Genomic DNA, 15,669 nt, shown 5'->3' with positions numbered 1-15,669 from the left:
CATCGTTATTTTTTTACATCCGTTATTAGACAGTGGTAACGCGGAACACTATGATTATGAACATGGTATTTTGCCTGCTAATGCCTGCAATGCAGTGAAGAAAACAATATGACAACAATAACGTCTAATTTAATTGGCTCCTCTAACAGTACAACTGGCCCCAGCTTGGCCCCCCCAGTTGAAATGGTCTAGAACCGCCACTGCTCACACAACGCTGAAACCCACAGAAACATGGCCCGTATTTCAACCGCTTGGTGGAGGGTCATCCATTTTAATTTCAAAGACGTCTGATTACCTCCTGGTATCCCTCAATATAAATAACAATCACTCCCTTACAGCGGGTCTTTTCATAAGGAGTTGTCAGAGCCACTCTCGTATTGTTACATTATCAACATTTCAAACTTTCTATATATATGGCTTTGGAAGGGAGTTATATATAGAGAGCAGTTTTCCCAACTCTGGTCCTTGAGTACCCCCAACTGCACACATTTTTTTGTTGCCCCGGACAGAAACACCTGATTCAACTTGGCAAGAGCTTGATAATTAGTTGACAAGTAGAATCTGGTGTGCATGTCGGGGGCCACAACAAAAATATGTACTCTTGGTGGTACTTCATGACTGGAGTTGGGAAACACTGATATAGAGAGTCGGGACAATGCAGTTGCTGTCTGAACGTTCTGAGTGTGTCACTTTCTCCTCCATAGCCATTGCTAAGTGATACTTGACACTTCAATGTTGTGCTGTTAATTTCTGAAAGCTTTCAAAACCTATGAAGCAATGTCACCACAACACAGGACAGTATACTATATATGGCTCTGTAGTGAACTACCTTTTAACATCATTGGTTTACATTCCATCTAAGAACATAAAGGATGAATAACAACACGACATGTGATAAAAACATGTTTAATTAAGTGCAAAAAAAGCATTTACTTATACAAGGTTATTATAAAGCATGCATTCAGACTCATTCTGAAAATAAACTTGACAGAGTTAGTTGGCAGTGGAAAATAGAAAACATGAGGGCTGAAGTGGAACACACTGGTCATAGCAAGATATAAAATCTAGATTTAATCCATTCCATTCATTGACAAAATAACTTCCCACCACCCAAAAGGAAATGACTATTATTTTTTAAATGAAGTAAGAGTACTACTGTAGAAGCCACCAAAAAACCTTTAACCTTAAATCCCTCATGCCCACATGACTCTGGGAGTGAATGAGGATCAGTTCCCTTCACACAATTTCAATGCCTTGACCATCTTTTCCTGAATCTTTTTCACCTTGAGGTCCCATTCCACCCTGAAATCATCCACATTATGCCCTTTGACCACCTTATATGCCATTCGTGTCATCAGGCCCATGCGAAAGATATTAGCCAGTTGGGAACACTTTATCTCCATGGCGTTTTGGTCTTCTTTGTAGTGCTCTAGGTACACCTCCAGCAAACCTCTTTGTTCGAAAGCTTTATTCTCTTCGATGACACTGTCGTAGTAGGTGTTCAGAGCAAGGTCACACTTGTCTCTCTCATAGACTTCCTGGAAATCTTCCATGTAGTGCTCTCTTCCCTCAGGGTCTTTTTGGATCTGTTCCACCATGGTGTTGAAGGCGGTGTACTGGTGCCTGATATACTCTTCATACTTGCCGTACTTCTCATTGACCTCGTCCAGGTGAATTTGCTTCAGAAACTTCTGGTTTTTCTGTGAGATCTTTTCCAGCTCGGCGTGGATTTGGCCAAAGTTGTTTGCATCCTGGTCTTGGGTGAGGTCTTTGGCGACCACGTTCATTGTCACCTTCACCACTGCGGTGACTATGTTGAAGAGTGGGTTGATGTTGGCGGCGAAGGAGGAGACTTTCTCCATGCCGTTTAGGATTGTGACAAATGTCTCCTTGTCCATGGCTGCTGCTTCACTTACAGTATAACTTCACTGTAGTCCTGGAGAGTGAAGAGACAGTCTTTTAGTACACCTCATCGCTCATGTCTGCTGTTAGTGCCAACTTTAATGAATTTGAATTACAGCATGCAGATCATTTGTTTGAACTTGTATTCAGAATATTCACAAAGCATCCTTATTAATATTTGACAAACTTTTTAGTGTTTGTTCACATTCTGCATCTGGAATTTATCTGAATAATAATATGTTGTCATAAAGCTGAATGACAGATTACAGGATGCGTTGTGCTCTTTGAACATCAGCTGACTCGCAACAATGTTAGAACACAATATAATACATCTTATTTTTAATAATAAGAAAATTGTAAAAAAAAAATTGCCGTAGGCAATGGCAGATGGTTGCTGTCCAGCCCTGAAACTGGAGTGTAAAGTACCGTACATGCCACACATTAGATGGAGATGCTAATTATATATACTCTTCCAAGACTATTGATGCATTTACAGTTTCTTGTGCAATCATTGGAATGGATTACAGTCCAATCTACAGCTAGCATTATTCTGTCTAAAATTGTGGCAAAAAATATATGTTTTCTTAGACAGATTCAATGTCCATTGAGTTAATTTAAAATAATTATAAGTAATACAATCGTACCTTGTGGTTCCGTAGTAGTAGTAGTAGTAGTAAAAGTATTTGTAGTTGTGGTTATGTTGTCTCTGAACTAGCAGCCTTTATATCCATCTGTAGACCATGTTCAGTACTCCGTGCCATCTAAGGGCAGTGTGGAAGTGACTCATGCATACACGATGCTGATTGGGTTATGGGGAAAAGGCTACTATTACATTCACTTTTGATTGGCTTACAATCCCACGGTTGCAGTGTAGAACATAGCAGCAAACAGACTTATTCTGAGTGATGCCAACTTCTATGGAAATGTTTCCTTAATGTTTTACTGGAATAAGGAGTGACAATGACAAAGTGTAAAAATGATGTGGATTGGGTTACGGAGAAAATACTCATCTTCAATCCACGTTTGATTGTTTTACAATCCCATGGATGCAGAGTAGAACATAGCTGCAACAAAACTTTTTCTGAGTGATGCCAACTTTCATGGAAATCTTTCATTAATGTTCTACAGAAGAATACAAATACTGACCTATATTGTATAGAGAAAAAAAATGAACATTTAAATTAATTTATACTAATACAAGGAGATTTTGTTTAACCTCTCTGGGATCGTTCGGAACGCTAGCGTCCCACCTCGCCAACAGCCAGCGAAATTGCAGGGAGCCAAATTCAAAACAACAGAAATCTCATACTTAAAATTCCTCAACCATACAAGTATTTTACACCATTTTAAAGATACACTTCTCGTTAATCAAACCACAGTGTCCGATTTCAAAAAGGCTTTTCGGCGAAAGCAGAACATATCATTATGTTAGGTCAGCAACTAGTCACAGAAAGCAATTTTCCAACCAAAGAGAGGCGTCACAAAAAGCAGAAATATAGATAAAATGAATCACTTACCTTTGACGATCTTCATCAGATGACACTCCCAGGACACAATGTTACACAATACATGTATGTTTTGTTCAATCAAGTTCATATTTATATCCAAAAACCTCAGTTTACATTGGCGCCATGTTCAGAAATGCCTCCAAAACATCCGGAGAAATTGCAGAGAGCCACATCAAATAACAGAAATACTCATCATAAACTTTGATGAAAGATACATGTTTTACATAGAATTAAAGATAAACTTGTTCTTAATGCAACCACTGTGTCAGATTTCAAAAAAGCTTTACGGCAAAAGCACAATATTCAATAATCTAAGAACAGCGTTCAGCCACAAAAGCAAGCCATACAGTTACCCGCCAAATAGTCAACAAAAGTCATAAATAGCATTATAAATCTTCACTTACCTTTGCTGATCGGAATGCATTGCCAGGACTCCCACTTCCACAAGAAATTTTCGTTTTGTTCGATTACATCCAAATTTACGTTCAAATACCTCCGTTTTGTTTGCGCGTTTAGTTCACTAATCCAAAGGCACAATGCGCGAGCGCAAAATCCAGATGAAAAGTTAAGAGTTCCATTACAGTTTGTAGAAACATGTCAAACAATGTTTACAATCAAACATTAGGGTATTTTTATAATAAATCTTCAATAATATTCCCTCCGGACAATAGCGTATTCATTACAGAGGAAAAAGAAGGAACGTGACCGTGCAGTAAACAACTGATTGGCCACAGCCTAGTCCACTTGTTGAAACAGCTCTTATTCGACACCCTTCCACAATAGAAGCCTCACACAACTTTCTAAAGACTGTTGACATCTGCTGGAAGCCTTGGGAAGTGCCACATAGACACAGCATATTGGATAAGCAATCACTTAAATGAAACTACAAACCTCAGATTTCCCACTTCCTGGTTGGATTTGTCTCAGGTTTTCGCCTGCCATATGAGTTCTGTTATACTGACAGACATCATTTAAACAGTTTTAGAAACTTCAGAGTGTTTTATATCCAATAATACTAATATTATGCATATATTAGCATCTGGGACAGAGTAGCAGGCAGTTTACTCTGGGCACCTTATTCATCCAAGCTACTCAATACTGCCCCCCTGTCACCAAGAAGTTAACAATACATCATATTTTTAATTCTCAAAAAGATAGGGGTCAAAATAATTGCCACCCCTGATTTCAAAACCTTTCAATATCACACCTTGTGAGGATAACGGCACTGAGCCTTTTTATACAATTATTTATGAGACTGGAGAGTGCATTGGGAGGGATCTTAGACCATTCCCCCAAACAGAATCTTTCCAGAACCTTGATATTCTTTGCCTGCGAATATGGACTATACTGTTCAGTCCATCAGGGGACTGATGGCCATTGCAAAATGTTGATGTTGTGGTCAAACAACCATTTCTTTGTGGATTTCTATGTATACTGGGGGTTATTGTCTTGCTGAAATATCCCCTTGCGTCCATGTCTCAGCCTCCTGACAGAGGCAACCAAGTTTTGGGCTGAAATGTCCTGGTAGTGTTTAAAGTTCATGATGCCGTTGACCTTAACAAGGGCCCCAGAACCAGCGGAAGCAAAATACAGTGAGGCTAAAAAGTATTTAGTCAGCCACCAATTGTGCAAGTTCTGCCACTTAAAAAGATGAGAGAGGCCGGTAATTTTCATCATAGGTACACTTCAACTATGACAGACAAAATGAGAGAAAAAAAATCCAGAAAATCACATTGTAGGATTTTTAATGAATTTATTTGCAAATTATGGTGGAAAATAAGTATTTTGTCACCTACAAACAAGCATGATTTCTGGCTCTCACAGACCTGTAACTTCTTCTTTAAGAGTCTCCTCTGTCCTCCACTCGTTACCTGTATTAATGGCACCTGTTTGTACTTGTTACCAGTATAAAAGACTGTCCACAACCTCAAACAGTCACACTCCAAACTCCACTATGGCCAAGACCAAAGAGCTGTCAAAGGACACCAGAAACAAAATTGTAGACCTGCACCAGGCTGGGAAGACTGAATCTGCAATAGGTAAGCAGCTTGGTTTGAAGAAATCAACTGTGGGAGCAATTATTAGGAAATGGAAGACATACAAGACCACTGATAATCTCCCTCGATCTGGCGCTCCACGCAAGATCTCGCCCCGTGGGGTAGAAATGATCACAAGAACGGTGAGCAAAAATCCCAGAACCACACGGGAGGACCTAGTGAATGACCTGCAGAGAGCTGGGACCAAAGTAACAAAGCCTACCATCAGTAACACCCTACGCCGCCAGGGACTCAAATCCTGCAGTGCCAGACGTGTCCTCCTGCTTAAGCCAGTACATGTCCAGGCCCGTCTGAAGTTTTCTAGAGAGCATTTGGATGATCCAGAAGAAGATTGGGAGAATGTCATATGGTCAGATAAAAGCCAAAATATAACTTTTTGGTAAAAACTCAACTCGTCGTGTTTGGAGGACAAAGAATGCTGAGTTGCATCCAAAGAACACCATACCTACTGTAAAGCATGGGGGTGGAAACATCATGCTTTGGGGCTGTTTTTCTGCAAAGGGACCAGGACGACTGATTCGTGTAAAGGAAAGAATGAATGGGGCCATGTATCGTGAGATTTTGAGTGAAAACCTCCTTCCATCAGCAAGGGCATTGAAGATGAAACGTGGCTGGGTCTTTCAGTATGACAATGATCCCAAACACACCGCCCGGGCAACGAAGGAGTGGCTTCGTAAGAAGCATTTCAAGGTCCTGGAGTGGCCTAGCCAGTCTCCAGATCTCAACCCCATAGAAAATCTTTGGAGGGAGTTGAAAGTCCGTGTTTCCCAGAAACAGCCCCAAAACATCACTGCTCTAGAGGAGATCTGCATGGAGGAATGGGCCAAAATACCAGCAACAGTGTGTGAAAACCTTGTGAAGACTTACAGAAAAAAATTTACCTGTCATTGCACAGTGGCCTCCATCATCCTTACATGGAAGAAGTTAGAAACCACCAAGACTCTTAGAGCTAGCCGCCCGGTCAAACTGAGCAATTGGTGGAGAAGGCCCTTGGTCAGGGAGGTGACCAAGAACCTGAGGGTCACATTGACAGAGCTCCAGAGTTCCTCTGTGGTGATGGGAGAGCCTTCCAGAAAGACAACCATCTCTGCAACACTCCACCAATCAGGCCTTTCTGGTAGAGTGACCAAAGGGAAACCACTCCTCAGTATAAGGCATGTTAGAGCACGCTTGGAGTTTGCCAAAAGGCACCTAAAGACTCTCAGACCATGAGAAACAAGATTGAACTCTTTGGCCTGAACGCCAAGCGACACATCTGGAGGAAACCTGGCACCATCCCTTCGGTTAAGCATGGTGGTGCAGCATCATGCTGATGGGATGTTTTTCAGCTGCAGGAACTTGGAGACTAGTCAGGATCGAAGGAAAGATGAATGGAGCAAAGTACCGAGAGATCCTTGATAAAAAACCTGCTTCGGAGTGCTCAGGACCTCAGACTGGGGTGAAGGTTCACTTCCAACAGGATATCGACCTTAAGCACACAGCCAGCCAAGACCATACAGGAGTGGCTTCATAACAAGTCTCTGAATGTGCTTTAGTGGCCCAGCCAAAGCTCAGACTTGACCTGATCGAACATCTCTGGAGAAACCTGAAAATAGCTGTGCAGCGACACTCCCCATCCAGCCTGATTGAGCTTGAGAGGATCTGCATAGAAGAATGGGAGAAACTCCCCAAATACTGGTGTGCCAAGCTTGTAGCGTCATACCCAAGAAGACTCAAGGCAGCAATCACTGCCAAATCTGCTTCAACAAAGTACTGAGTAAAGATTCTGAATACTTATTAAATGCAATATTTCAGTTTATATAAGAATTTCTAAACCTGGTTTTGCCTTGCCATTATGGGGTGTTGTGTAGATTAATGAGGGGGAAAAACAATTGAATCAATTTTAGAATTAGGCTGTAAACATAATTTGTATCAACAAAACATAAAAGTCAATCAGACTTTCATAGTGATAGTCTCATCCTACACCAATGTGAAGCACCCACTTCAGATCATGTTTTGAAGAAGAAAATACATAAAACTAGTAAAATTCCTCAGAAAATAAAGGTGAATGCAAGGAAAGTGGAATGGGTTAAACATTATGATACTAAATGTAAGCAGACTTCATAGGGTTGTGGCATTGTGGAACTCTGGACTTTTCTAGACTGAGTCAAGATGACCTGTGATACCACCATTTCTGTTGCACAACACAATAAGTAAAGATGTGATGAGCATATCTATGCTAGGCAATGAGTAAACAAGCACCTCTTCCTCCACAGCAATAAAATGTCATAGCATGCCCGTGTTGTGGGTTGATCAAATCACAAGGAATGGGAGCAGGTTCAGTAAATCAGTGTGTGCCAAAATATGAGAGACACGAATGCACAGTGTCAATTGAGTTGTCATCATACAGTATGAAAGTGTAATTGCAGCAGCTGAAAAGTGATAGTTCGTTCTAAGGTGCTTGTTTATATACTGAACAAAGAAACATGTAAAGTCTTGGTCCCATGTTTCATGAACTGAAATAAAAGATCCCAGAAATGTTACATACACACAAAGAGCTTATTTCTCTAAAATGCTGTGCATAAATTTGTGTACATCCCTGTTAGTGAGCATTTATCATTTGCCAAGATAATCCATCCACCTGACAGGTGTGACATATCAAAAAGCTGATTAAACAGCATGATCATTACACAGGTGCACCTTGTGCTGGGGACAATAAAAAAAACTCCAAAATGTGCAGTTTCTTCACACAACAACATGCCACAGATTCCTCAAGTTTTGAGGGAGCTCGCAATAGGCATGCTGACTGCAGGAATCTCCACCAGAGCTGTTGCTAGAAAATGTCATGGTAATTTCTCTACCATAAGCCGATGTCGTTTTAGAGAAATTAGCAGTACATCCAACCGGCCTCTCAACCGCAGACCACTTGTAACCCCGCCAGCCCAGGACCTCCACATCCGAGTTCTTCCCCGCGGGGTCGTCTGGGACCAGCCACCCAGGCAACCGATGAAACTGAGGAGTCTTTTTGTCTGTAATAAAGCCCTTTGTGGGAAAATCTCATTCTGATTGGCTGGACCTGGTTCCCAAGTGGGTGAGCATATGCCCTCCCAGGCCCACCCACGGCTGTGCCCCTGCTTAGTCATGTGAAATCCTGAAGAATTTATTCCAGTTTATTCCTGTAACGGCTCTCGTCGGTGGAAGAAGGTGAGGACCAAGGTGCAGCGTGGTAAGTGTTCATGATTTTTAATAAAGGAAACTGAACACTGAATAACAAAACAAAGAAACAACCGAAACAGTTCTGTCTGGTGCAGACACACATTAGACTGAAAATAACCACCCACAAAACACAATTGAAAACAGGCTACCTAAATATGGTTCTCAATCAGGGACAACGATTGACAGCTGCCTCTGATTGAGAACCATACCAGGCCAAACACAGAAATAGAAAATCATAGAAAAACTAACATAGACAACCCACCCAACTCACGCCCTGACCATACTAAAGCAAAGACAAAACAAAGGAACTAAGGTCAGAACGTGACAGTACCCCCCCCCCCCCCCCCCAAAAGGTGCGGAATCCGGCCGCAAAACCTGAACCTATAGAGGAGGGTCTGGGTGGGTGGGTGTCTGTCCGCGGTGGCGGCTCTGGCGCGGGACGTGGACCCCACTCCACCATAGTCTTTGTCCGCCTCCACAACCGCCTCCGTGGCCTCTTTCGAGCGGCGACCCTCGCCGCCGACCTCAAACTGGGGACCCTAGCAATGGGAGATTCCGGCAGCGCCGGACATGCGGGAGACTCTGGCAGCTCCGGACAGACGGGAGACTCTGGCAGCTCCGGACAGACGGGAGACTCTGGCAGCTCCGGACAGACGGGAGACTCTGGCAGCTCCGGACAGACGGGAGTACCTGTAGGAAGGAGACGGAGAGACAGCCTGGTGCGGGGGGCTGCCACCGGAGGGCTGGTGCGTGGAGGTGGCACCGTATAGACCGGACCCTGAAGGCGCACTGGAGCTCTTGAGCACCGAGCCTGCCCAACCTTACCTGGTTGAATGCTCCCCGTAGCCAGGCCAGTGCGGCGAGGTGAAATAGCCCGCACTGGGCTGTGCTGGCGAACCGGGGACACCATGCTTAAGGCTGGTGCCATGTATCCCTGCCCGATGAGATGCACTGTAGACCAGATGCGCAGAGCCGGCTTCATGGCACCTGGCTCGATGCCAACTCTAGCCCGGCCGATACGGGGAGCTGGGATGTAGCGCACCGGCTTTTGTGGTGGGTGGTTCTGTAACGGCTGTCGTCGGTGGAAGAAGGTGAAGACCAGAACGTGACAATTCCAGACAGATTTCCAGTAAAACTGTTGCATGTTGTGTTTATATTTTGGTTCAGTATATACATTTTTGAAAAATGCCATTGTGCAAAATGTTGAGGGATTTTTTTTTTTTTTTTACAGATTATACAAACATTAGGCATTTATATTTACACACTTCATAAAAAGTATATGATTTGGTCAACACAGAATATGTATCAAAAATATTAATATTCTATTCTCAAAGGCATAGATCATGACTATGACAGTTTTTATGTGTGGTTTATCTGAAAATACAACATTTCTGCAGAAAATACATTTTAGTTACTCAATTTTAGTAGGGGGATACATAAAACACATTACAAAGAATAGATTTAATGGAAGAAGTTTGGAACCACCAAGACTCTTCCTGAAGCTCTCTGCTCGGTCAAACTGAGACATCGGGGAGAAGGGCATTGGTCAGGGAGGTGACCAAGAGGTGACCAATGGTCACTCTGACAGAGCTCCTCTAAGGATATAGGAGAACCTTCCAGAAGGATAACCATCACTGCAGCACTCTACCAATCAGATCTTTATGGTAGAGTGGCCAGACGGAAGCCACTTGTTATGCGTCTGTGTGTAGCTGGTGAAGATGAGTCAGGCGCCGGACAGCAGATATGAGTAATGTACGCAATTTTACTCAACAATAATCACAATACACGTCAAATAAATCCAAGGCCACAAATAACGGACCGCAATACAATAAACAATCACTCACAAACAACCATGGGGGAACAGAGGGTTAAATAATGAACAAGTCATTTGGGGATTGAAACCAGGTGTGTAAGACAAGGACAAAACAAATGGAAAATGAAAAGTGGATCGGCGATGGCTAGAAGGCCGGTGACGTCGACGGACCGACTTAGGCGGAAGTTGTGACACCACTCCTCTGTAAAAGGCACATGACAGCCCGCTTGGAGTTTGCCAAAGACTCTCAGACCAAGAGAAACAAGATTCCCTGGATGGATGAAACCAAGATTGAACTCTTTGGCCTGAATGCCAAGTGTCAAGTCTGGAGGAAACCTGGCACAATCCCTAAGGTAAAGCATGGTGATGGCAGCATCACGCTGTGGGTATGTTTTTCAGCAGCAGGGACTGGGAGACTAGTTAGGATAGAGGGAAAGATGAACAGAGCAAAGAACAGAGAGATCCTTGATGAAGTCCTGAGCGCTCTGGAGCAGGTTCTTACACTGGGGTGAAGGTTCATCTACCAACAGGACAACGACCCAAAGCACACATCCAAGAAAACTCAGGAGTGGCTTCGGAACGAGTCTCTGAATGTGCTTAAGTGGCCCAGCCAGAGCAAAGACTTGAACCCAATCAAACATCTCTGGAGAGACCTGAAAATAGCTATGCAGTGACGCACCCCATCCAACCTGACAGAGCTTGAGAGGATCTGTAGAGAAGAATGGGAGAAACTTCCCAAATGCAGGTGTGCCAGGCTTGTAGCATCAAACCAAAGAAGACTCAAGGCTGTAATCGCTCCCAAAGGTTCTATAACAAAGCAAAGGGTCTGAGTTAATGGTCTGAATACTTATGTAAATGTGATATTTCAGGGGGAGTTCTATACATTTGCAAAAATTAATCTCTAGGAGACTGTGTCTCCTTCCTGAGCGGTATGACAACTGCAGGGTCCCATGGTGTTTATACTTGCCTACTATTTTTTTTGTACAGAACGTGGTACCTCTAGGCGTTTGGAAATTGCTCCCAAGAATGAACCAGACTTGTGGAGGTCTACAATTTTTTCTGAGGTCTTGGCTGATTTCTTTTGATTTTCCCATGATGTCAAGCAAAGAGGCACTGAGTTTGAAGGTAGGCTTTGAAATACATCCACAGGTACACCTCCAATTGACTCAAATTGTGTCAATTAGCCTATCAGAAGCTTCTAAAGCCATGCTATCATTTTCTGGAATTTTCCAAGCTGTTTAAAGGCACAGTCAACTTAGTGTATGTAAACTTCTGACCCACTGGAATTGTGATTCAGTGAATTATAAGTGAAATAATCTGTCTGTAAACAATTGTTGGAAAAATGACTTGTGTCATGCACAAACTAGATGTCCTAACCGACTTGGCAAAACTAAAGTTTGTTAACAAGAAATTTGTGGAGTGGTTGAAAAACAAGTTTTAATAACTCCAACCTAAGTGTATGTAAACTTCTGACTTCAACTCTATCTAAGGGGCACTTTTTGTTAGTGCAAATGGGATTTGTGAGAATATAATGCAGGGTTAATAATAGTAATAATAATAATGACTTTGTTTAAAAAATATTGATATTTTGGAAATTATTTCGTTTCAAATGACCGAAAGTAATCTGAATCAAGAAAAAAAAGGCTATTCTTGAACATGGGTTGAGACATTCTTACTATTTTGTAGATAAAGCCAGTTTGTTATTTAGAATGATTTATTTCTGTTTTTAGAGGAAGAGAAACCAAAAGCCAACCGTGCCGATTTTGGGGAAAATTGTCAGCCCACAAGTCAGGTGAAATTCCCCCATTGAATTTACCCAAGTTCTCTCTTAACTCCAGGACCACTGACAATTTTTGTTGTTGTTGCCTGATGAAGGACTCTAGTGCCAGAGGAGAGACTCTCAGACTGAAAACGCCTCCATTAATTGCCACAGTTTAGACTATTGATAGATCAGCGTTCTAACTCCCCCTTGTGATAGTGTGGTGCAATGACAGAATGCCACCATATACCACAAACAGTCACAGCTCGTAACTTTTAATTGAGAAACCACTGTACCAATCACATGTAATATCCAATCTTCCTGCCAAATACAAGACAACATGTAGAAAATGAATTGATGTCTTATGCATGTGTTATCAATTTTAACAGGTAGGGGCATCGTCATTTTAAATGTTGTACCCATATGGTAGTTCCCCCTATGCACATTTCCGTGTAGGGTTTACATGTATAGTTTGTTTCTCAATCATAACCAACTGTTTTACCAGTACACTGATTATAATACATTTTATTTTACAATGTTTATTTAATTTTGTATATCTATGTTTTCTTTTTTCTAGCCAGCAGGAATATTTCTTCAGGATTTTATCCTGGAACAGGTCCGATGCGGGTCCCTGCCTGCTCAGTGTGGGGAACCCTGAGACAGGTATAACAGGACCCGTGCGTGCAGTTTAACCTTGGTCTCCTGGGAGCAATCAGCAAGAGGAGTTAGCATCCCACCGCTGTCAGCAAATTGTCATGGTAATTCTATTCAAAGGGGAGGAAGAGAGACTGCAGATTCTTTCAAATTTTATGAGATTTGCAAAAATTAAGCAAATCAGCCAACACCAAGAATGGCTCAGAGTTGAAAGCTTAACAAACATAGTGGGGTCTCTGCTTTTATAGAGAAAATAAAACTCCTTTATGTATATGTGGCAGTCAGCAGATTGTGTGTAAAAGGTCATTAGTTGTCTGTGCAGGCTTAAGATAGCCCGAGGGCTCAACCGTCTAACTGTATTCACAACAACAAACAGAATAATATGGTCCCTTCTGCATGTTTCCATACATGTGCCTTTCTGTAGATAGTAATGGGATAGCATGACTAATTACAGTTGAAGTCGGAAGTTTAGATAAACTAGTTTTAATGACTCCAACCTAAGTGTTTCAACCACTCCACAAACTTCTTGTTAACAAACTATAGTTTTCCCTTGTCGGTTACTTTGTGCATGAAACAGGTCATCTTTCCAACATGTTTACAGACAGATTATTTCACTTATAATTCACTGAATCACATTTCCAGTGGGTCAGAAGTTTACATACACTAAGTTGACTGTGCCTTTAAACAGCTTGGAAAATTCCAGAAAATGATGGCATGGCTTTAGAAGCTTCTGATAGGCGAATTGACATCATTTGAGTCAATTGTAGGTGTACCTGTGGATGTATTTCAAGGTCTACCTTCAAACTCAGTGCCTCTTTGCTTGACATCATGGGAAAATAAAAATAAATCAGCCAAGACCTCAGAAAAGAATTGTAGACATCCACAAGTCTGGTTCATCCTTGGGAGCAATTTCCAAATGCCTGGAGCTACCACGTTCTGTACAAACAATAGTACGCAAGTATAAACACCATGGGACCCTGCAGTTGTCATACCGCTCAGGAAGGAGACAGATTCTGTCTCCTAGAGAAGAACCTACTTTGGTGTGAAAAGTGCAAATCAATCCCAGAACAGCAGCAAAGGACCTTATGAAGATGCTGGAGGAAACAGGCACAAAATTATCGATATCCACAGTAAAACGAGTCAACATAACCTGAAAGGTCGCTCAGCAAGGAAGAAGCAACTGCTCCAAAACCTCCAAAAAAAGCCAGACTACGGTTTGCAACTGCACAAGGGGGACGAAGATCATACTTTTCTGGTAAAACAAATGTAGAACAGTTTGGTCATAATGGCAGGAGGATGCTTGCAAGCCGAAGAACACCTTCCCAACCGTGAAGCACGGGGGTGGCAGCATCATGTTGTGGGGGTGCTTTGCTGCAGGAGGGACTGGTGCACTTCACAAAATAGATGGTATCACGAGGGAGGAAAATTATGAGGATATATTGAAGCAACATCTCAAGACATCAGTCAGGAAGTTAAAGCTTGGTCGCAAATGGGTCTTCCAAATGGACAATGACCCCAAACATACTTCCAAAGTTGTGGCAAAATGGCTTAAGGACAACAAAGTCAAGGTATTGGAGTGGCCAACATAAAGCCCTGACCTCAATCCTATAGAAAATGTGTGTGCAGAACTGGAAAAGCATGTGCGAGCAAGGAGGCTTACAAACCTGACTCAGTTACACCAGCTCTTATTGTGGGAAGCTTGTGGAAGGCTACCCGAAACGTTTGACCCAAGTTAAACAATTTAAAGGCAATGCTACTTAATAATAATTGAGTGTATGTAAACTTCTGACCCACTGGGAATGTCATGAAAGAAATAAAAGCTGAAATAAATCACTCTGCTATTATTCTGACATTTCACATTCTTAAAATAAAGTGGTGATCCTAACTGACCTAAGACAATTATTTTTTATTCAGATTAAATGCCAGGAATTGTGAAAAACTGAGTCTAATTGTACGTTTTTGGCTAAGGTGTATGTAAATCTACGACTTCTACTGTTCATAAACACATAGAACACGAAATCCCTGCATATTTGTTCGCCATATTTCATCAGCCTCTGTCTGGTGAAGGGGAAACCATGGCTGGCGCAGTAGATACAGTACTGCACCATATAATTTTCATCCTCTGGTGCAAGCAATGTGAGTTGTCCATAGCGACAATTATGGGTCACCCGGCTGTTCAGCCTGTCCGCCAGAGGTCTGCCGAGGTACACCATGCACCTTGTTCAATAAGATAAGGGAAAATGTTATTAGCAGAAAAAATTCACATGCACGTGGTAATCTCCTAAAAACAAAAGTTACCTAATTGTCACGCCTGCTCCCGCTGCCCCTCCCCCTCTCTGGAGCTCGAGGGCACCAGGCTGCCCTGCAATATTGGACTCACCTGTCTATTCTTCAGTTGGTTCCCCTGTCAGCATTATTGTCAATATGTGATTTTGTTCCCCGTGTCCAGACGCTGTTCTTGGTTTGGTTTGATGTCTGATTTCCAGTAAATGTTCACTCCCTGTACTTGCTTCTCGTATCCAGCGTCGATCCTCACACCTAACCTTCGCAGCCTGGTGGCCATCCCTGCCCTCAGTCCTCCATGGGATGGAACATGTCCACCTCACTCCACTGCTTCTTTTGCACTTTCTCCATGCTGTGGTGGGAAATACATGTACTGTACACATTTCTTGAAAGATAACTCCATCTGAATATGTTAAAACATTTACAATTCAAAGCTAAGGCATTGAAAGGTGATGATTAAAGTTTTCACAATAACTGAAAGTGTACCCACATTTTTTG

At 42.3% G+C, this 15,669-nt stretch overlaps 1 protein-coding gene across 1 annotated transcript; it reads right to left on the bottom strand.

Moving 5' to 3' along the window:
• Nucleotides 1-968: 968 nt before the first annotated feature.
• On the bottom strand, nucleotides 969-2,572 carry LOC139405880 (protein rapunzel-like). The gene is made up of 2 exons (XM_071148317.1): nucleotides 2,547-2,572; nucleotides 969-1,936 (listed from the first exon to the last, which is right to left on the bottom strand). The coding sequence occupies exon 2, from the start codon at nucleotides 1,896-1,898 to the stop codon at nucleotides 1,227-1,229; it is 672 nt and encodes a 223-aa protein (XP_071004418.1). The 5' UTR covers nucleotides 1,899-1,936; nucleotides 2,547-2,572; the 3' UTR covers nucleotides 969-1,226.
• Between the last annotated feature and the right edge of the window lie 13,097 nt (nucleotides 2,573-15,669).

This window comes from Oncorhynchus clarkii, chromosome 3 (genome assembly GCF_045791955.1).
Source record: "Oncorhynchus clarkii lewisi isolate Uvic-CL-2024 chromosome 3, UVic_Ocla_1.0, whole genome shotgun sequence".
Lineage (NCBI taxonomy): Eukaryota > Metazoa > Chordata > Actinopteri > Salmoniformes > Salmonidae > Oncorhynchus > Oncorhynchus clarkii.
This window is presented reverse-complemented; position numbering and strand designations above follow the sequence as displayed.

Coding starts and splice junctions, on each gene's coding strand:
- LOC139405880 (XM_071148317.1), bottom strand. CDS start 1,898: ATGGACAAGGAGACATTTGTCACAATCCTAAACGGCATGGAGAAAGTC.